The sequence below is a fragment of the Salvelinus namaycush genome, chromosome 41 (genome assembly GCF_016432855.1).
Source record: "Salvelinus namaycush isolate Seneca chromosome 41, SaNama_1.0, whole genome shotgun sequence".
Lineage (NCBI taxonomy): Eukaryota > Metazoa > Chordata > Actinopteri > Salmoniformes > Salmonidae > Salvelinus > Salvelinus namaycush.
The window spans coordinates 12,717,426-12,740,213 of record NC_052347.1 but is presented as its reverse complement, the minus strand read 5'-3'; the positions used below and the strand labels follow the sequence as shown (position 1 = coordinate 12,740,213).

The 22,788-nt window shown below is 45.1% G+C and overlaps 1 protein-coding gene across 1 annotated transcript in view; it reads right to left on the bottom strand.

Moving 5' to 3' along the window:
- Window positions 1–22,788, bottom strand: part of LOC120034102 (caskin-2-like) — an 88,982-nt gene that overhangs the window by 32,349 nt on the left and 33,845 nt on the right. Inside the window, exon 3 of the mRNA XM_038980537.1 lies at window positions 8,939–8,990. Coding sequence (XP_038836465.1) covers window positions 8,939–8,990 — 52 coding nt within the window. The remainder of the gene's footprint in view (window positions 1–8,938; window positions 8,991–22,788) is intronic.

The following is a 22,788-nucleotide window of genomic DNA, read 5'->3' as shown; positions in this document are numbered from 1 at the left end:
GGTACTAGAGAGAGACAGTCGGTACTAGAGAGAGACAGTCTGTACTAGAGAGAGACAGTCGGTACTAGAGAGACAGTCTGTACTAGAGAGAGACAGTCGGTACTAGAGAGAGACAGTCGGTACTAGAGAGAGACAGTCGGTACTAGAGAGAGACAGTCGGTACTAGAGAGAGACAGTCGGTACTAGAGAGAGACAGTTTGTACTAGAGAGAGACAGTCTGTACTAGAGAGACAGTCTGTACTAGAGAGAGACAGTCGGTACTAGAGAGACAGTCTGTACTAGAGAGACAGTCTGTACTAGAGAGACAGTCTGTACTAGAGAGAGACAGTCTGTACTAGAGAGAGACAGTCTGTACTAGAGAGACAGTCTGTACTAGAGAGAGACAGTCTGTACTAGAGAGACAGTCTGTACTAGAGAGAGACAGTCGGTACTAGAGAGAGACAGTCGGTACTAGAGAGAGACAGTCTGTACTAGAGAGAGACAGTCTGTACTAGAGAGAGACAGTCTGTACTAGAGAGAGACAGTCGGTACTAGAGAGAGACAGTCGGTACTAGAGAGAGACAGTCGGTACTAGAGAGAGACAGTCGGTACTAGAGAGAGACAGTCAGTACTAGAGAGAGACAGTCTGTACTAGAGAGAGACAGTCGGTACTAGAGAGACAGTCGGTACTAGAGAGACAGTCGGTACTAGAGAGAGACAGTCGGTACTAGAGAGAGACAGTTGGTACTAGAGAGAGACAGTCTGTACTAGAGAGAGACAGTCTGTACTAGAGAGACAGTCGGTACTAGAGAGAGACAGTCTGTACTAGAGAGAGACAGTCTGTACTAGAGAGAGACAGTCTGTACTAGAGAGACAGTCGGTACTAGAGAGACAGTCGGTACTAGAGAGAGACAGTCTGTACTAGAGAGAGACAGTCTGTACTAGAGAGAGACAGTCTGTACTAGAGACAGTCGGTACTAGAGAGACAGTCGGTACTAGAGAGAGACAGTCGGTACTAGAGAGACAGTCTGTACTAGAGAGAGACAGTCTGTACTAGAGAGACAGTCGGTACTAGAGAGACAGTCGGTACTAGAGAGAGACAGTCGGTACTAGAGAGACAGTTGGTACTAGAGAGAGACAGTCTGTACTAGAGAGACAGTCTGTACTAGAGAGACAGTCGGTACTAGAGAGAGACAGTCGGTACTAGAGAGACAGTCGGTACTAGAGAGAGACAGTCTGTACTAGAGAGACAGTCTGTACTATAGTTCTACAGGGTGTTTTGGAATAAGTGGTGCCTCAGTGGGCATGTAGCACTTCCTGTCTCTCTACCAGAGGGAGTTGTGTAATATGAAGGGAGGCTGGGGGGTTCTGCTGTGTCTGGCTACAGTAACCGACAGGGCCAGGATCATCTCTAAGAGTAATGGAATAGAATGAAAGAGAGAGGGAGGGAGGGGGAGGAAGAGAGAGTCTAATCCCTCTGTTCAATCCAGCAGCCTGACAGAGGTGATAAAATAATCTGACATTCAAAATGCATGTGTGAGGAGCATCTCTGCAAACAGCCTAGTTATCAGGACAGCTTCTAAAATCTAAATAAACCATGTCTGTCTATTGGTTGATAGGAAACAAGTTTGCTCCAGTCCAAAGTCTATGGAGGGACAACAGAGTAAAGACAAAGGCCTACTGTAAAGACGGAGGTATCTTACACATATGACAACGCAAATAGAAAGGTATCAAGTTTGATGATGCGATACTAAATACGGCTTACCTGGAGGCTTCTTAATTAATTTAATAGAGTATCATAGACAAATCTTACCATTATGTCAGCATATTATAATGGAGTTACCGTGAGCTGCACTCCAGGGCTTCCTCACACAAAGAGAGTCTGAAGAAAGAGCACAAGTAGGGGAGACTAGACATGCAGGGAAAGAAACTGATATTTTGTGTGAATAATACCAGCTGCTGAGGCCCAGACTAGGGATGAGCACAAGTGCTGTCACGATACAAGAATTTTGACTTGGATACTGATACCAGGTTTAGTATCACGAGTGGTGCAGCAGTCTAAGGCACTGCATCTCAGTGGTTCAATTCCAGGCTGTATCACATCCGGCCGTGATTGGGAGTCCCATAGGGCGGCGCACAATTGGCCCAGCGTCGTCCGGGTTTGGCTGGGGTAGGCCGTCATTGTAAATAAGAATTTGTTTTTAACTGACTTGCCTAGTTAAATAAAGGTTCATTTAAAAAACGATAACACCAAAACGATAACACTGCAAAAAAAGCAGAGAAGATGTGATTTTTCCCAGTTTGTTCGGCTTTTAAAAAAAGATAAACTAAATTAGATGTTCTAAATCCACAACAATGACTAAACCACATCAGAGGATTACTTTTAAAGTCTGGGAAAAATGGAAGACGTAAATCTGTTTTAGTGTAGATACCCTTTAATTCAAGTGCAGACGCTTAGCACTGTTGTTTGGTTAGCGGTGTTTCTGTAGCACATGTGTGATGGAGTTTGCAAAACGATTGATTCTGCCAGGTAGGCATAGACTACTGGGGAAAGCTTTCCATCTACCAGACGGTTATCATTCGCATCCATGGTTACACAAAGTGATAGACATACGCACACCGCACACAGACAGGGGCATTCCTGTGTCGTTGCCTCTTCAGAAAGTTGCAGGGAATACGAATCCTGATGCATTCTGGTCATGTGTTATGATAATAGAGCATTTATTAATTTGCCCAAGTTAAGTTCAATACATTTAGTTCATTTCCAAACGTGAGACACATTTGATAGAACTGAAAGTTACAAATTGTGAGCCCCGAACCGTTTTTCATGTTGTAATATTGAGTACAGAAGTGTTGGTGAACCGCGTCCCAAATCACTTGATTTCCTAAGTGCTTCTGAAAACACTTCACACCTCTGTGAGAGTCACACTCCAAGCAGAGTATACACACACACCCACACACACACACCCTCTCTTTCGTGAACCTTCAGTTGAGATCTCTCTAAACCTAGATGAACCCCGTGTGACGTTGGTCTCATTAGGCCTGCCTTAGGGCAACCCAGTGAATCCTGCCTCTATCCTCTGAGGTAGAGCTCGGTTTCCTTCCCTAATGCAGCAGGGTTTATTTGGGCCATGGGGTGGGGATATATTAACCACTCAGGGGCCAATGGCTTTACACAGGGCCCAGCCATGAAAGAGGGACATCAGGAGAGGGAGAGAGGGAGGTGAGAGGCCGGAGGTACACAATCCCTCCTCTGTCCTTCCCTTCAATTCTCTCTCCTGTTCTCCTCCTGGCAGGACGTGAGAGTCCAGAAGAGAGAAAGGCCCTTGAAAAGGCTCTGTGTTCAAAGCACGCAGGTCTCTCCTCCTGTCAACCCCGCCGTCTCTCCCTCTCCCCCTCTCTAGAAGAGAACAGGGACACCTCTTACCTCATCACTCTAGCACATCACTCAAATGAAAGAAAGAGAGAGAGAGGGAGAGACAGAAAGAGAGGATGAGAGAGGAGGGAGATATTTATGGAGGGAAATGGAGAGGGTCTGACCTGTCTCCAATCAGGCCCCTCAGTACCAGGTTGGAGTGCTGTCATCCCTGCAGACTGGAATGCACTGGGGTAGTATATCACCCACCTCAAACAAACAAACACAGACACACACACACCCGCTCACACACAAGCAAGCAAACACGCACAGGCTCACACACACAGACAGACACACAAGCAAGCAAACACACACAAGAAAGCAAACACACACGCTCACACACACACGCTCACACACACACACACACACACACACACACACACACACACACACACACACACACACACACACACACACACACACACACACACACACACACACACACACACACACACACACACACACACACACACACAGACGCACACCCCGTACACACTACTCCACACTGCTCCCCAGCCAGACCAGGGACAGTGAGAGAGTTGCAGCCTCTCAGAGCCAAGGCACCATCCTGTCAAATGACATTCCTGCTGATAGTGTCACATTCCCCAAGGTGACCTGGCCAGTCTAGTATCTCTCTGTCTATTTGACTGACTGGCTGACTGGGAGGTCAGAGGCTAATAACTTCCTTCCAGTCTGGGCTGTGTGCTAATCGTTTCAGCAAACAGAGTGGCCTGGTCTTGGTCATCTAGGCACAGCATCAATGCAGGTGGGCCCTATAGCTCTGTGTAGTATAGTAGTAGAGCCAATGAAATGGCTTGGAAACACGGGAACTAAGACATCACTTTTAGCTACATTTCAATGGTGAGGTCTTTTTTGGATGCCTTTGGTATCTTTCCTATGTTCCTTTATAAGTCAATGGATTTTATATGACAGTACAAGCCGTCTGAATGAAAACATTTACAGGGAGTTTAGTACGAGCGCAGGTTCAGACACGCTGTTTCATTCTCTTAAATACACAGTCTTTCAAACACACACACACACACACACACACACACACACACACACACCTTCCTCCCACAGGGAGCTGTGTTGACATACACTTCTAACATGGCATGGATGTCAGCTTCTATGGTAGTTTAGAAACAGAGCAGGCTTTCTGTCCAGCTCTCAGAGGGAGAGTTAGTAGTGTATAGTCCTCTCCTGCCAGGGTTGGTTCTTTCCCTCCATTGCTTCAGATGACAGGGGTGTGTTGACGGGTCCTGGCAGTACTGCCCTCTGTGGACACACAGACACACAGGCCAGGGATCCAACCAGTCCCCCACAGACAGGCACAGCCATTCAGCCCAGGCCATTCCAGTGCTGCTCTCCATGGAAACTGCACCCCAAACACAGACCAAAAGCTGGAAAAGTTCATGGAGACTCAAATACTAATTTGTCTCACAGGGTTGCAGAAAAGAGACCCTTTTATATATTACAGCACCAGTGTTTGTTCAGCATGCCTTTCTCTGACACACACACAATCTCTTTCTCTCATGCATGCTAGCACATACACGGAGAGGGCAAATAAAGTCTACGGAAATGGGATGAATGGGTGCCAAGCACTCTCTCACAGCCTCACACACCTTAATAACAGTTGCGTGAGCTGACCAGTTGGCCAGTTTATTAGGTACACCACCCCGCTCACGAAAATGGGTATCTCCTACAGAAAGTGAGTCACGTGGCCATGGATTACTTAATAAAGCAGGCAGACAGGCACCAAGGAATTCAGTTACTGCTCGATTAAACGTTAGAACGGGTAAAAGTGACCTAAGCGACTGAGTTTGGTATGATCGTTTGTGCCAGGCGAGCATGTTCCAGTTTCTCAGAAACCTGGGCTTTTCACACACAACAGTGTCTAGGGTTTACAGAGAATGGTGCGACAAACAAAACACATCCAGTCAGCAGCAGTGGGCGAAAATGTAAAGAATTGTGCAAGTCAACAGGCCATAAAGAGGCAAATAACGCTGCAGTACAACAGTGCAGAACAGCATCTCAGAAATATACAACTCGTCGGGACTTGTCACTGATGGGCTATTGCAGCAGACGACCACAGATGGTTCCACTTCTATCAGCTAAAAACAAGACGACGCGGCTCCAGTGGGCACGCCATCACCAACACAAAACATCGCCTGGTCCGACGAATCCCGGTTCCTATTGCATCATGCTGATGACAGAGTCCGGATTTAGCATAAACAGTATGGGTCCATGGCCCCATCCTGCCTGGTGTCAACGGTACAGGGTGGAGGTGTAATGGTGTGTGGAATGTTTTCCTGGCACACATTAGGTCCCTTGATACCAATTGAGCAATGATTCTATGCCCTGAAGAATTCAAGGTGTTCTGGAGGTAAAGGGGGGTCCAACCCGGTAGATGTGTGAACCTAATAAACTGGCCACTGAGTGCATATCAACTATGTCCACGCCTACAGTAGGGGATGAGTAAGACCCTTTCATCATCCTCTCATACAGGTCTTCACCTGAACAACATTCATAGTACTACATACTAAAGAGCCTAGTCATATCCCCGCTCACTACTGCCAAGACAGACTGAACACTTTCCATGATTGCCCAACAACAAAGTGTTCTAGAAAAACAAACAGCCCACAATATACATGAGTGATTACTGTTGTAAACATAATTGTTGTGTGCTGTGCTTCAACATGATAGCGTATGGCCTACTAATGGAGCGCTAGACTAAGCTATAGGATATGAGACTGAGTTGTAGTGATAAGATGAGGGGTCGGGTTCCTGCAGTAGTAGAGTCTGTGTTTAACGCTAGAGAGAAAAGCAGAGCAGTGCCAACAGCACTGATGAATAATGAAAGACCTTTCCCCCCACTTGAAATTCCATGTCCCCACGGGGGCCATTAGAACCGAGCAATACACACACACACACGCGCGCACACAGCCTGAGCAACACACAGCAAGACACAAATTAACACTCTTCCGACATGCTAATGTTGAGCCCCACATACACTATATACAAAAGTATGTGGAAACCTTCAAATTAGTGGATTCGGCTATTTCAGCCACACCCATTGCTGACAGGTGTATAAAATCAAGCACACAGCCATGCAATCTGCATAGACAAACATTGGCACAAGAATGGCCTTACTGAAGAGCTCAGTGACTTTCAACGTGGCACCGTCATAGGATGCCACCTTACCAACAAGTCCGTTCGTCAGATTTCTGCACTGCTAGAGCTGCCCCGGTCAACTGTAAGTGCTGTTACTGTGAAGTGGAAACGTCTAGGAGCAAAACAGCTCAGCTGCGAAGAGGCAGGCCACACAAGCTCACAGAACAGGACCACAGAGTGCTGAAGCGCGTAGCGCGTAAAAATCGTCTGTCCTCGGTTGCAATACTCACTACCGAGTTCCAAACTGCCTCTGGAAGCAATGTCAGTACAAGAACTGTTCGTCGGAAAGCTTCATGGCTGAGCAGCCGCAAACAAGCCTAAGATCACCATGCACAATGCCAAGCATTGGCTGGAGTGGTGTAAAGCTCACCGCCATTGGACTCCGGAGTAGTGGAAACGCGTTCTCTGGAGTGATGAATCACGCTTCACCAGTTCGCAGTACGACAGATGAATCTGGGTTTTGCGGTTGCCAGGAGAAGGCTACCTGCCCGAATGCATAGTGCCAACTGAAAAATTGGTGGAGGAGGAATAATGGTCTGGGGCTGTTTTTCATGATTCGTGCTCGGCCCCTTAGTTCCAGTGAAGGGAATTCTTAACGCTACAGCATAAAATGACATTCTAGATGTAGTTCCAACTTTGGAGCAACAGTTTGGGGAAGGCCCTTTCCTGTTTCAGTATGACAATGGCCCCATACACAAAGCGAGGTCCATATAGAAATGGTTTGTCAAGATCGGTGTGGAAGAACTTGACTGGCCTGCACAGAGCCCTGACTTCAACCCCACTGAACACCTTTAGGATGAATTGGAACGTTGACTGCGAGCCAGACCTAATCGCCCAACATTAGTGTCCGACCTCACTAATGCTCGTGGCTGAATGGAAGCAAGTCCCCTCAACAATGTTCCAACATCTAGTGGAAAGCCTTCCCAGAAGAGTGGAGGCTGTTACAGCATCAAAGGGGGGGACCAACTCCATATTAATGCCCATGATTGTGGAATGAAATGTTCAATGAGCAGGTGTCCACATACTTTTGGTCATGTAGTGTATCATCATCATCAAGCCTGCAACTCTGTTTCCAGCCATGTTTTTCCTCTCTGGTGCACTAGTATATAATTCCCGGACGCGGTAGTTGTCATCACTGCATTGAGTTGTGTGGCAGCTTTTGTAAACACTCCCATCTAAATCGGTCACAGTCCCGCCCTCTACGCCAGACAAAACCCACCCCTGACCCCGGCCCCCCCCGCCTCTGAATTCCCTGCCCCCCCCCTGGGAGAGCTGACAAGGAGAGAGGGGGGGTTGGAGAAGATGCATATCAAGCAGTAAACCATGGCCAGTGCCTGGGGGGGGGGGACCTGGGCTCTGATATATGGTGCGCCAATGACCTGCTCTCTGGACCATTTTACAGCCATCTCAGAGGCACGGCTTATCTAAAGGTCTCCCACTGTTGTCTTGGCTCTTCTCTCCACTTTTGTTACTCTGTTTATTTAGGCTGAGTGAAGGGGCACCAGTAGTGTCTGTAGAGGGGGAAGGCTGTTGGGATGGATGTGGGAGCGCTATAAGAGGTAGTTATATTTGGATATCTCGGGTGTGCTAAGCCTATCGGACTCAATCTGAACTCAGACAGTCTAACTGTAGACTTTGCCAGAGTTTGCATGATCTACTTTTTGACTAGTTCATATTCTACAGGGAGCTGAGCGACTCTTTAAAAAAGCCACGCTGCACCAAGGGATCTCACCAATTTCATCAATGTGCTATTCTATCAGCTACTGAGAGCAATTGTGAAAATTACGATGGCTCTAGAAGCCGACAAAAATATCTGCGATGAAAACACACCACCCTGTGAGAAGGGAAAAAGAGAGGAAACGGAGAAAGTGAGAAATGTCATATGTGATCCAAGTCCCTCCACAAAGAGAAAAATAGATGAGGAGAAACTAGACCTATGCTAATAAGCGAGAGGGGAACATTTTTACAGTCAGCATTTCCACTGGCAGACAGGGTAACTGGGGGGTTAGTAGACTGTGGTGCGTCTGCTTTTGGGCAAGAAGCAGTAGTAAAAACAACAATTAAATGAGCGTTTTCAGCAGTGACACCTCCGCTTCTCCTCCAGACACAATTACCAGTTAGTCTGCTTTGGCTGACTTAGCAGAAGGCCATGATTCAACCCTTGGCAAACTAACGCAGAGTGTTTATCACAAGACAAGACGCATTGAGCTTTAAAATCCCAGCACTTGTATGTAGAAGCTACACAGTAGAACTACTGTTTTACAGATACAGAAAGAGTAGCTTATTGGTAGGCCATCTTTTATTTTATGTATTTTTTTTACAGAGGTTGTCAGTCAGTTCTTTAGGACAGTGTTATTATCATCACACACTTACCCATCTCCATCCTGGTAGTTGACGTTCAGTCTCTTCGTGGAGCCCAACAACTCTGCAAAAACACAAGACAGAAAATAAATCAACATACGTTCAGGATATTTTTAGAACAAACACCGTGCTACTGGTTAACCTAGAAACTATTCACTTAAGCCTGGAGGGAAGTGCCTCCATGGTGATCTTCAGTTCATGGTTTATAGTACTATACTGGATTGGCTTGCTTTTTGGTTGTGCAAAATCTGGAGGTAGAGCATTGTTTTACAGATCTATTATTAGTTCACTCATGATCATGTGTTTGCTTGCGAGCTCAAACCATCTCCAGGTTCAACAAGATTATCTGTGGGAACCAACTCAGTCATTCTAAAATATTATAGAGCATCTGGTTCTGGAAAGGCTGAAGACCTGCAGGCCACAGGACTAAGTGATCCTGGTCTAGATACTCACCCTGATTAGTTGCTACCATGTTGTTGTCACGCTGTGTTGCTACCATGCTGTGTTGTCATGTGTTGCTGCCTTGCTATGTTGTTGTCTTAGGTCTCTCTTTATGTAGTGCTGTGTTGTCTCTCTTGTTGTGATCTGTGTTTTGTCCTATATTTATATTGCACTTATTTAATTTTTTAAATCTCAGGCTCCCGTCCCCGCAGGAGGCCTTTTGCCTTTTGGTAGGCCATCATTGTAAATAAGAATTTGTTCTTAACTGACTTGCCTAGTTAAATAAAGGTTAAATATATTGTTTTTTTAATTAGAGGGCTATGGGGTCATGGTTCAGGGTTTAAGGGGAGAGCAACAGACAGTTGAGTGGAGACTCCAGCTTGCTCACCCACCAGGCCTCAAAAACCTGGTGGGTGAGCTAGCGATCCCAAACAAACTTTCCCTGATAGATCTGTCCCTTTCTCTCCATCTCTAGAGGCAGTTCATTAGCCTCTCACCCCAGGCTGACCTCTGTGGCCAGGTCAGGAGACAATACACTGTTCAGAGAACAGGGGGGAGGAGACCTTGTTGTGTCTTTTGATCTTCTGATAGAGATGCCTCTCTATCAGCCTAGTGTGGCTTTAGAAGAAAGAATGTCACTGGCCACCACAGGGACTCATATGGTGCTTTTCCATCTAGAGTTAGCCCCACACCAGGGTGTCATCAGTGTTTTATGTTAACTTAACCTCTAGTTATTCTGTTTCCATCAGGACTGTGACTCTAAAAACTTGTGGCGAGCAGAATCAACAACCTCTGCATCATTCAAAAAGACTGTTGCTTTGTCATGGCCAATTGAGACACGGTGCTGGCCCAAGTAGATGGAAACAGAAAGGTCTGCGCCTTTGGGTAAAACACTGGGGTAAATCCTCATTGGAAATGTACCAACTTACTACAATCTCTATGCCCTCCCAAGACGTGATCAACCAAAGGCGGGGACGTTCCCTTGTGTATCTCACTGGTCCTGCTGACACCCCAGCTCTCTTTGACATCTTTCACACAATTTCTCCAAACATAAGCACAGACTCATCAGTTGCATGTGATAAGGAGCACATTCTTATCAATTCTGTGAATTCCAAACAAAGTGTGTGCTTTGTAGAGTCATGCAGCTTATGCCCTGCGTTCAATCAGCATGTCAGTGTGATGCCACAGTCATCGTCCCTGAAATGAAAATAGTCACTCATCTCACAGCAAGGTCATTGAGACTATGAATCACCACCACCAGCGGTAGATATACAGTTTACTGTCAGACACTAAGCATTTGTCATCTGCTGTAACAGTAATGGAGGTCTGTGAGGCAGAGCTCCATCCATGTCAGCTGGTCATATGATAGAGTCTGCACTTGTGTTCTGGTCTCCCATGGCGTCTGAATGTGGGTCAGCCGCTGTGAGGGTCACTGTTTGCTATGAGTTCCGAGAGGTCAAAGGGCAGGCCACAGGGGGGTAACACAGAACCGAGTGTGAAAGAAGTCCCAGACACTGGATACACCCACGGTGTGGAGACATGGTGACAGCCCGTCTTACTACTGCTCATTATGTCTGAGCAGGAGACGAGCAAGGCCAAGGTAGCCTCAACAGCCCCAAAACAAGTGCTTTGAAGTGAGCTTCTATTCCAGATCTCTGCTCCACAGCCAGTTTCCCCTTGGGGATCTCTGTGGCTCTTTGATTATGACCTCAATTCCATAATTAATTAGATGTATCAAACATTGCGTGTCGCAGTCAAGTCATGGGAACACAAACCCCTCTTCGAAAAAAAATTCAGAACACTTTGCTGGCCGTGTAACAAGCACACACTGACATCAAACCCTCAAGTGACTGACGGGACAGGCTGCCTGGCCTTGTCTTCACTACAGGAACCAGTCTCCAATGCTGAATATTGCAGCAAATTGGCCATTGAAGCTTTCATCTGCTGCACATTTGTCAAAAGTTATATTTAATGTAGTTTATGGAGAGGGGGGAAAGCGCCGCCTGTTCGGTTACAACATTTTGAGGACTCCATATCTTTTTTTAATTTAAAGATGAAAGTATAACGTACCATAGATTTGGTACCGCAAGAATGCTGGGCAAAGGGGAGATTTTGCTAAAGTCTGCACCTTTGAGCATTCTGTCTTGGAACAAGTTCATGGATTCAAGTCGCAGCCTGTGTCTCTGGTGCGACTGGCAGAAACAGAATCTGTTGTAAAATATCAGACTAAAATTAGACAACCACTGTGAGTATCAAAACTATGATTATATGTTCTTCCATAAAAGAGCAGGCAACGCCTCAAAAATCCATTTTGTTTCTGGGGCTCAAATGACTGCACTTAGGGGGGATTGGAGGGACGCCATGTGCGACTGACGTGTTTTCCGTTTGCTCCCGTGGTATTTTTAAAGTTTATGTGAATTTTGCAGCAGAACCGTATTTATTTTCATATATTATTTTGGTGATCCCTTCCCGTAAAAACCAAGACTACTTTACTTCCAAATATCAGCATGTCGACGAAACATAAGGCCAAAAGCATGACTTTGAGAAAACCCGGCCTACAAGACACACTCTCATCACCGCCCTCCCCTGAGCCTGACGGCCCGGGGACTGATACTTTACCCGGGGGGGCGGCTTGGCCTGGCGGCGCTGAAGTGAACATTCTCGAGGCCATCAAACTACTACGCTCTGAGATAGTTGAAATGAAAACGGAGGTGGTTGCTACGATTGAGGCCCGAATAAAGGAGGTTTCTGATACTTTAAAAGCAGATCTAACCATCCTGCGGAACGAGACGGTGCCGGCAATCGCATCACTCAAAACAACAATGGAGTCGCACACTACAACGATTGCAGCACTGGAGACCTTCGCTACAAATGTCTCCGACTTAACTACATCCCTGGAGGCTGACGTGAAACGCCTAGCTGCGGATTTGAAAAAGGTGAAGGAGAGCTGTGTAAGTTTGGAGGGATTCTCTCGCCGCAATAACCTGAGACTTGTATCAGTCCCAGAGTCAGCGGAAATGCCTCGCGCCACGGATTTCGTTTCTGGGCTGCTGAAGGATGTTCTTGCCTTAGATGAAAAGCCCCTGATTGATCGTGCCCACCGGTCGCTGCGCCCAAAGCCCCGGGATGGGGAGAGGCCCCGTGACATAATTCTTCGAGTGCACTTTTTCCATGAGAAGATGGAGATTCTCCGACGAGCCCGCAATACCACTCTGAGCTTTCAAGGACAGAGCTTCTCCATCTACCAGGACTACTCCCCCACTGTTTCCAGGCAGCGCGCAGCTTTCGGACAGGCCAAACGACTACTTCGGGACCATCCAGGTGTGAAGTACGGACTGCGATTCCCGGCCCGTTTATGGCTATCTCATGATGGTAAAGACTACACATTTGAATCTCCGGATGAGGCTCTCTCTCACATTCAACGTCACATCAAGAAGTCTTGAACTTGCTCATAGTTCAGCAACTGTTGCTTGCGAACTGTGGATAGTAAGTAACCCACCTGTGGTACAATTATGTTTAGCTACAACATGCTAATTTTGTATAGTTGGGGAGTTGGCGTACCCATTCAGGCTTATTTGATGTGATCTAATGTTTTGATCATCTAGTGTGCTTGCCTTACAAGCATTCAGTCATTTTAATTTCATTGTATTGCGGTTTTACTATACTCCTGTGTTTTCTAGGCTGTCTTGCTCACCTATTCAGTTTGTTTACATAGTGTCTCAGTGACTCAAAATATTCTTGGTTATTTGCTTACTGCATCCGTTTGCATTGACCCAGTAAACAGTAAATGCTTCCCGAGGCGACACGTTTTTTGGGGTCTTCACTTAAATTTTAAAAGTTCTGAGCGTCATTTATGCCCAGCAAGCGTTCAACGTTGCGCACACGTAGTTTTTTGGTCTTGGTTGTAAGCTGTCTCAGCATTCAACTAGACAACTATTATAATAATAATAATTATTATTATTTTTGATTGTCTTACTACGATTTCCTTACTTCAAATTAGGTTTTCGGCTGAGAGCCTTTATACATTCTATTTATTTTCTTTATTTTCTCTCTCAAATGCCTGTTATAAGACTGGGAATATAATTATATACATCTACAAGTGGTGCTTTTGTAATTTCGTCTGCACAAGGGATTCACTTTAATTTTTTTTATTTAAAAAATGATTATCTCTTTTTGCTGTTTGATCCACTAACAAAACACGACTTTAAAGAGCGGGACTGTGGGTTTAGGTTTAAGACCGCACTCTCACAGACATACTGTGCGAAGAGAACATGTTCTATTTAGGCTTGTACCTCGTTTGGGGAGGTACTGTCTGGGATGGGGGGAGGGGGTGGGGGGAGGGGTTGAATTGTTCAGTTCTAATGTTGTCATTCTGTCTTTTTTGTTTTTTTTTCTGTACTTTTTCCAAACATCTACCACCGTACATTATTACTCTGAGACAAGTTATTCTGGGGTTTTTGGGCGCTCATTGCTTTTCCATTCTATGCTCTAATGACAGGGTTGTATAACGGGAATGCCCAGAGGGGCCGAAACAATGCGATCAAGTACATTTCGTGGAACATCAAAGGGGTTAATAACCCAGTGAAGCGTAAGAGGGTGTTGACACACTTAAAGGGTTTGAATGCAAATGTTGCATTTCTACAAGAGACTCACTTGAGGACTGGTGAGCACTTTAGGATGCGTAGGGACTGGGTTGGTCAAGTGTTCCACTCTAACTTTCATAGTAAATCAAGAGGGGCTGCCATTTTGGTTGATAAAGCCACTCCCTTTGTAGCTTCTGAGGTTATCGCTGATCCTAAGGGACGATACGTCATAGTAACCGGTAAACTGTTTTCTACCCCTCTTGTTTTGGCTAGTGTTTATGCTCCCAATTGGGATGACACAAGTTTCATTTCTTCCTTTTTGTCTGCTATACCCAATTTAGATTCTCATTTGTTGATTTTAGGGGGGGATTTCAACTGCAAAATGTCCCCAGTTCTTGACAAGTCCTCACGAACAACTACAGGCCCATCTAAATGTGCCCTACTTATTCAAGCCTTTCTTCAGAAATATGCCATGTTTGAGGCCTGGCGTTTCCTACATCCTACAGATAGACAGTATTCCTTTTATTCTCATGTTCATCAAACATACTCCCGGATTGATTACTTCTTTTTGGACAAAAAACTTCTGCCTAACCTTCGGCAGTGTACTTACAAGAGTATTGTTATTTCTGACCATTCACCATTAGTGCTTGAACTAGAGTTTCCCCAGCGACCTCCTATGTGTTATCAATGGCGTCTTAACCCCATTTTACTCTCAGATAAGGAGTTTGTCAATTTCATTTCTTCTGAAATCACCTTATTCCTAGAAACTAATTCAACACCAGGTATGTCCTGCTCTACCATATGGGAGTCTCTCAAAGCATACCTACGTGGCCAAATTATTTCTTATACAGCCAACCAAAACAGAGTTCGCTCTCAGCGACTTCGGGACCTGAGCGAATCCATAGCCACATTGGATGAGAAGTATGCCACGGTTCCTTCCTCTGATCTGCATAAAGAGCGCCAACTACTCCAATCTGAATTTGATGAGCTTTCTACCAGGCAAGCTGAACAGTTACTCTTGCGAGCTCGGTACAGAGTGTATGAACAAGGCGACAAGGCCAGTAAACTCCTTGCACATCAGATCCGTAAATCTGAGGCCTCACGTTTAATCCCACAAATAAGGACCCCGTCTGGTGCCACCACAGTTATACATAAAGAGATCAATGATCAATTCAAACAATTTTATTCTGCGCTATACACCTCTGAATCCCCTCAAGACCCTTTGCTGATTGATTCCTTCTTTAATGGCCTGAATATGCCTTCAATTGATACAGACACCCATGACTGTCTAGAAGAAGAATTTACACCTGAGGAGATTGCAACAGCAGTGTCCGCAATGAAAAGTGGTAAATCACCGGGTCCGGATGGTTTTCCAACCGAATTTTACAGGACGTTTTCTGGTCTGCTTTGCCCATTCTTGTCTCGACTATTTGCAGAGTGCCTTAATACCTCAAAGCTACCGCCTAGTCTTTATCAGGCTTCAATTTCATTACTATTAAAGAAAAACAAAGACCCCCTGGAATGTGGATCCTATCGCCCAATCTCGCTTTTAAACTGTGATTACAAAATCCTAGCCAAGCTTTTAGCCATCCGTATGGAAGGCTCGCTGCATCAAGTAATACACTCTGACCAGACTGGCTTTGTGAGAAATAGGCATTTGTTTTTCAATATTAGGCGCCTTATGAATATACTGTACTCCCCTGCGTCGGAGGACCCAGAGGTGGTGGTCTCACTTGATGCAGAAAAAGCGTTTGACCGCGTTGAGTGGGATTACCTAACAGCTACCCTTTATAGATTTGGCTTTGGCCCCAAATTCATTGCGTGGATAAAGATTCTTTATTTTTCCCCCATGGCTTCGGTACGGACTAACAACTTGTCCTCTGACTATTTTCCCTTGCACCGCGGATCCAGACAGGGCTGTCCACTCTCCCCCTTGTTGTTTGCTTTGGCAATCGAACCTCTCGCCATTGCACTACGCTCTAATGATGCCATTCAAGGAATAATCCGGACGGGCTCAGAGCAGAAAGTCTCGCTATATGCGGATGACCTCCTTTTGTTTATCTCTAACCCTGATACCTCATTGCCACGCGCCTTATCTGTTCTTAAAAGGTTTGGATCAATCTCAGGGTACAAGCTGAATCTAGGCAAGAGTGAGCTTTTTCCTGTAAACAAGGCTGCTTTAAAGTGCTCTTTTACAAGTTCTCAGTTTAGGATTGTCCGGGATCAATTCACCTACTTGGGAGTTAAAGTGACAAGGAAATATTCAAATCTGTTTCAGGAAAACTTGGTTGCTCTAGCAGACAGTTTGAAACAATCTTTTACTTTTTGGAATGCGCTACCTCTTTCTCTTATCGGAAGGATTAATGTCATTAAAATGAGTGTGTTGCCCAAATTTCTATATTTATTTCAATGTTTACCCATTTTTATTCCAAAATCTTTTTTTATTTCACTGGATCAAACATTCATGCATTTTATTTGGGATGGCAAGGTACCACGGATTGGTAGAAAACATTTACAGAAGCCTAAGTCATTGGGGGGTTTAGCTCTACCAAATTTTCAGACATACTATTGGGCTGCAAATTTCAGAGCCCTTCTGTACTGGCTGCAGACTGATCCTACTGGCCCTAGACCAATCTGGGTCCAGATGGAGTCTGAATCGTGTAAACCTGCTGCACTTTCTTCTGTGTTGTGCTCGTCTCTCCCAGTGTCCCTAGGCAAAAGGTGTGTCAACCCAATTGTAAAGCAGTCTCTTAAAATTTGGAATCAGTTCCGTTTAGCCTTTGGCCTCCGAGGCTTTTCTCTATCAGGCCCAATCAATCAGAACATTTTATTTCCTCCATCTTTGAATGATGGGGCTTTTGGCATCTGGCACTCACTAGGCCTCTCCTCACTAGCCCAATTATTCTTTGATGATACATTTGCCTCTTTTGCTCAGCTACAGGAAAGGTTCAACCTCCCCCAATCCCACTTTTTCCGCTATCTCCAGACTAGGAACTTTGTCAGAGCTAACACACCTGAATTTCCCCATAGGCCTGTGAATACAGCTATAGAGAGCATCCTGGAGCTGAACAAGCTTCCTAGGGGCGCAATTTCAGATGTATATGCAATCATTCATGACTTACAGAACCCTTCTTTGGTGCCTTTAAAGACTCGATGGGAAAAGGATTTGGGGGAGGAACTTGGGGAAGACACCTGGGAATCTGTGCTGCGCAGGGTGCATTCGTCCTCTTTTAGCACTAGACACAGCCTCATTCAATTCAAGGTGGTTCACCGTATCCACTGGTCTGGGGCCAGACTTGGAAGAATATTCTCTGATTTTGATCCTACCTGTGTCAGATGTAAAATTGAACCAGCCACACTGTTGCATATGTTCTGGGGCTGTCATAAACTGTCAGGTTTCTGGGAATTAATATTTAAATGTTTCTCTGATATATATAACACTGTTATAGATCCCTCTCCCCTTACAGCCCTTTTTGGAGTACTGCCCATAGGCACCCCCCTGTCAAGAATCCAGTCGGACACTGTTGCTTATACAACTCTTTTAGCTAGACGGCTAATACTACAGAACTGGAAGATGGCAGCTCCCCCATCTTATAAATATTGGGTGAGAGATGTGTTGTGCTCTCTGAAACTAGAAAAAATTAAATTCAATTCACGTGGGAACCCCAAACTGTTTAATGAGGCTTGGGCTCCATTCCGGTCTTACTTTAAACAGTCCATCCTCTGATGGCATTCCTATTAAAACCAAAATAAGTCTGTATTTGACCCCCCTGTGACTTAGAGGTTGGATGAGCATTTCTGTGTTTTTTTCTGGGGTGGGGGTGGGGGGCATTAAGGTTGATGTGCTTATTGATTGTGACCTGCGGATGCCTTGTTCATCTTGCCCGGGCAGAGACTAAGGTGTGAGCTTGTTTTTCCCAGTTATTTTTATTTTTTAATTCTGTTCACGCCTACATAAAATTATTATTATTCATTTTTTATTTTAAAGCATTGTAAACTTTTTATTTTTGGTCCAGTGGATGGTTGGTCTGTGGCCTTGACTGTCTGTGAGTGGTTGCATTTCTCCACCCCATCCCTTGACTGTTTACAGGAACAATGGTGAGGTGTTTGCTCTGTCCCTATACTATAGATTGCCCTTTAACCTTTTGTAGCCTTCTGCCTGGTGTGTTTAACTTGTCTAAAGTATGGTATCTTTAAAGTTATTTTTTTTTATATGTATTATTTGTATTTTTTTCTAGTTGAGTATATTATTTATATTGCTTTGTCTTGTCTGTGTGTGTGTAAAACTTAATAAACAGAGTTTTCAAAATGACTGCACTTAGGTCTAGGCAATAACCATACAAAAGTTCAGGTCATCATTTTCCTTCTGCACTCATTGTGGTGTAGAACAGAGACCAGGCCACTATTATCCATCCAAAATGTGAGGCAGGAACAGCTCTGTTACAGAAGAAAGAGCTTTCAAAAGTAGGCCTTGTCGAAAACTGCTCAGTGAAAAACGTCAGCAGTCCCATCATGCCATATTCCCTGCCATTTGACTCAATGCCCGAGATTCAGGCTTTAAGTTGCAATAAAGAAACCCTGATAGCTTTAAAGGACCCTTTAAAAAAAACACCACATCTACATCTTCCAGATTAATTGTGAGTAAATCCATATGGCTGTTTTGTATGGTTTTAAATGGCTCGATGGCTGGTTTTGGTCCAACCAGCCATATGGTATCTGCCTGTCGCAATAACAGGACTTACTGTGACTGGCATCACTCAAACCAGTAAAAAGAGGACCAATGCCAAGATGAATATACATCCCTTCACATCTCTGTTCCCGATGACATATTATACTGAAATAGTGACAAATTAGGTGAACTACAGTAGTGGTTTAACAGCTGGCCATCTTCCTCCTTGGGAGCTGCAACCAGTCAACGAGGAAGCATCTTGCTTGGATGATTAAAGGGCTAAAGAAAGCCCTTTCCTCCCCTCGCCTTATGGAGGCCTGATTGTTTAGCATCTGAGACAGAGTGTTTGATCTGATGGCACCATTTGAAGACTCAAGAGTGTCAGCGGAAACCCCGGGTCCACAATCAGGCCTGGTGGATTCCAGCGAATTCATAGCTCTGCTGTGCTCCTCGGGCTCTCACAGGCCTGGCACTGGAACACATGAAGCTGCATGCAGTATGGCTAAGGAAGGAACGGGACGGGACCTGCAGCGTCTTAGAGCCACACTTACTACACTTTATGTAAAAATACAGTCGGCTACACATATTACTGAAATGTAAACTTGCGTACTTGCTACGTCTGGTGGTAATAGCAGAGCAATGTTTTTGAATATCTGAGACTCGTTTTATTGAGTTTTTACCTGGATTTTTTTTTAAACCTGGAATGCATCCCTGTTACATTCTAGGGATGAGTATGAGTATTTGATTTCTCGGACGGAGGTCAAAACTCAATCTTTAACCAGAGATTTAAAAATAATAATAATTGAATCCAGCGCAGGCCTTCTGTTCTAAAAATAGCTTGTTCTTTTTATTCCGAGAACTCGAAAGAAAATCATGTGAGTACTCGAACAGTCAAATAATGACAAATGGCCATCCTTATTACATTCTGAAATTGTCGCAGTAGCTGCCGGCTACACCTAGCCACGTAAAACTATGGATGCCCATCTCCACAGGCGAGAAAATAAACCCCTTAAAATGGAAGGTAGCATACACAGAACCACATGTAACATATGGATTTGAATTAGTATACGCATTAAAAGTCCCACTGCAAAGTTACACCTCACTTTTCTTATTTCTCAAGTTATTACATAAAACCAAATCAGAATTCCGAAGAATGCCGAAGTCAAGCCGGAAAATGTTTTTCTGAGTGTGTGGTGTAATATGGATTACATATAGGCAAGCCAGCCTATTCCCTATAATGTATACTCCAACAGAAATAACTTAAAATACTAGTTTCAATAACATTTTCCGCAAACTTACAAGCAAATACTTTATGAATGTATTGTTACGTTAGCACATCATGAGCAATCTACAGCTACATTAAAGTAAACCAACGTTTTGGAAATACATAACGCCATCTAACCAGTTATCAAAGAATGTTATCAATGCAGGTATTTTAGCAAGCAAGCTAGCCAGTCAGCTAACATTAGCTATTTAGCCAACTAGCTAATAGCCTAGCCAACCACCTAGCCAGAGCCTTACAACTGGAGACAAGCTAGAAAACTAACAGCTAAAACATAACTACAGATCAAAAGCAAAGAGAGAGCGGAGACTTACAGATTGATGGCTGGGACCCATCCAATTGTAAAACTTTTTTTAAAAGGGTGCAGGCTGAGTTAGCTACCAAAGCGAGGGGGAGGCGGGCGCTTCCCCCGGGCCGCTGGAGAGTCAGTGAGGGAAATCCAATAGCTATAGCAATAGATTCCAGATATCAACTAGCACGCTAGCACTAAGCCAAGATGGAAAAAGTTACAAAACTCCCGTAGCCTACTTCCCAGAGAACATGCCGAAAAGTTGTATTTTATTTAGTAAAAAAAAATTGCCCCATTTTCGTGGTATCCAATTGGTAGTTACAGTCTTGTCTCATCGCTGCAACGCCCATACGGACTCGGGAGAGGCAAAGGTCCTGAGCCGCGCGTCCTCCGAAACACAACCCAACCAAGCCGCACTGATTCTTGACACAATGCCCACTTAACCCGGAAGCCAGCCGCACCAACGTGTCGGAGGAAACACCATGCACCTGGCGACCGTGTTAGCATGCACTGCGCCCGGCCTGCCACAGGAATCACTAGTGCGCGATGGGACAAGGACATCCCTGCCCGACCAAACCCTCCCCTAACCCGGATGACTCTGGGCCAATTGTGTGCCGCCCCATGGGTCTCCCGGTGGCGGACGGCTGTGACAGAGCCTGGACTTGAACCAGAATCTCTAGCAGCATAGCTAGCACTGCGATGCAGTGCCTTAGACCACTGCGACCACTCGGGAGGCCCAACATGCCGAAAAGTTGACAAAACAAAAACAGACGAGATACTACAGAGCAAAGAGGTATGATTTTCTTTCGTTTTGAGCCCACGGCAAGGAGGCACCAGAGTATGCCGTGCTAACAGGTTCCTACTAGATAACACAGCCACAAAGTCCGTGAAGCGCATGATGATGCTAACGTTGGCCGGCTTGAGCTAGATACCAAGCTAGCATACGAACTCTCTCCATATGACGTTGCGAAATAGTGCATTGTGGGTAGTTTAGAAGATATCCGGAAATAAGTTCATAAGTAATAACCCAAAAACATAACTATGTTTGTAGCTTTAGGTAACCAGATCATGACTACAACTAAGTTACTAAGTCTTTGACAACACTGTGTTGTTACTTTGGTGAGTTAAAACTCATGCTTCCTACCCTTTGCACATACATGCCTTTGAATTGTTGCATTATTCAAGAGTGTAATATGGTTTGGTTGCATTATTCAACAGTGTAATATCTTTAAGAATAAAAGTTTGTCACTGTTGAATAGTTTTGCTTACTGGCTTGTGGCTACTGTGATATTTACGGTAAATTTGAGCTGAAGACCAAACATTTTTGCATTGCCAGCCACAACAAAAGGTACAGTAAAGCAAGGATGTAATGTGAATTGAAAAGTAAAATTATCTTTCGCCACCCTGCTCCTCAGTCTCTCCTTCATAACTCGTAGTGGGAATAGGGCCTTTTCTGCTGAGTAAATGGGGACAGGAAGTCACAGCGCAGTGCTGGGGTATTTTTTTTTTGCCTTATCTGAGCTCTGGGACAATGACAGGGTTGCACACAAAGGCTGTTCCCCTGGCCAGTTCCCAGATCCCTGTCGTTTTTAAACGGCTCTGTGAGGCGTCAGAGTGGCTATTCCCCACGTCTGGAGGCAGCGCTGCCAGAGTGGACCACAGCCACAGATTTCAACACAGATCGGTTTTATCTGTTTACTTAGCTTTCTTCAAATCAACAGTTACATGTGGAGAAAAGTCATCACACACTGCTAAGTCCGCTGGGTAAAGTTAGGTTCTCAGTTTGCCTGGTGGCTAGCCCTCTCTGGAGCTAGATATTGATCTTTACAGCATTTTGACCATAGGAGGCTCACCCATCTATCAACACCAACCTGTTCCTGGTGCAGTTAACACCTGCGTAGCTGCACCTGCCTGGTTACATCATAGGAAGCAGTACTCTCACTGCTGTGTCTTGAGGCCCCTTGTGCTGCTGCTCACTCCTACACATCCACCTCCTGTCTGAACACCTGCCTCCTAGCCAAAGAGCGGGAAAATCCCTCAGCAATCAGAGCCACAGTTTCTGAACTATCGCACTTAAAGTATAAGGGGAAGTGCTGTCAGAGAGAGAGAGTAGGGAGTAGAAAGGGAAGGCAGAGTGCTTCCTCCTGTGGCAAACAAGAATTACAAAATATATATATGGTCATCGCCCCTCAGAAATCTCCATGCCAGATTACCCCATATTACTTCAGTATACGCAGCTACACAGAGGAGTCCAAACTGTCTGGCCGTTAAGAACACAAGGTTAAGAACACATCAGGGGTAAGAGATTGGCGGTGTGGCTGAGTATTTTTCCTAAAGTTCTAACAAACTAAGCCAAATTTCCTCTCTCCATCTCGTGTCCATGACTGTTCATTCTGCATGGTATTTTCCCACCGTGCACACTGTACTGGCACATAATAGGACCCCATTGCTGGAGACCACAGTGAAGTGGCACACACTCACACTCGGCCGGGCAGAGACCATCTCAGTTCACCTCCCAGGCCTCTGGCGGTCCACTTTGTTTGTGTTGTTTTTCTCCGGGGAGGAATGGATCTTGTCTTCTGGGGCAGTTTTCCGGTT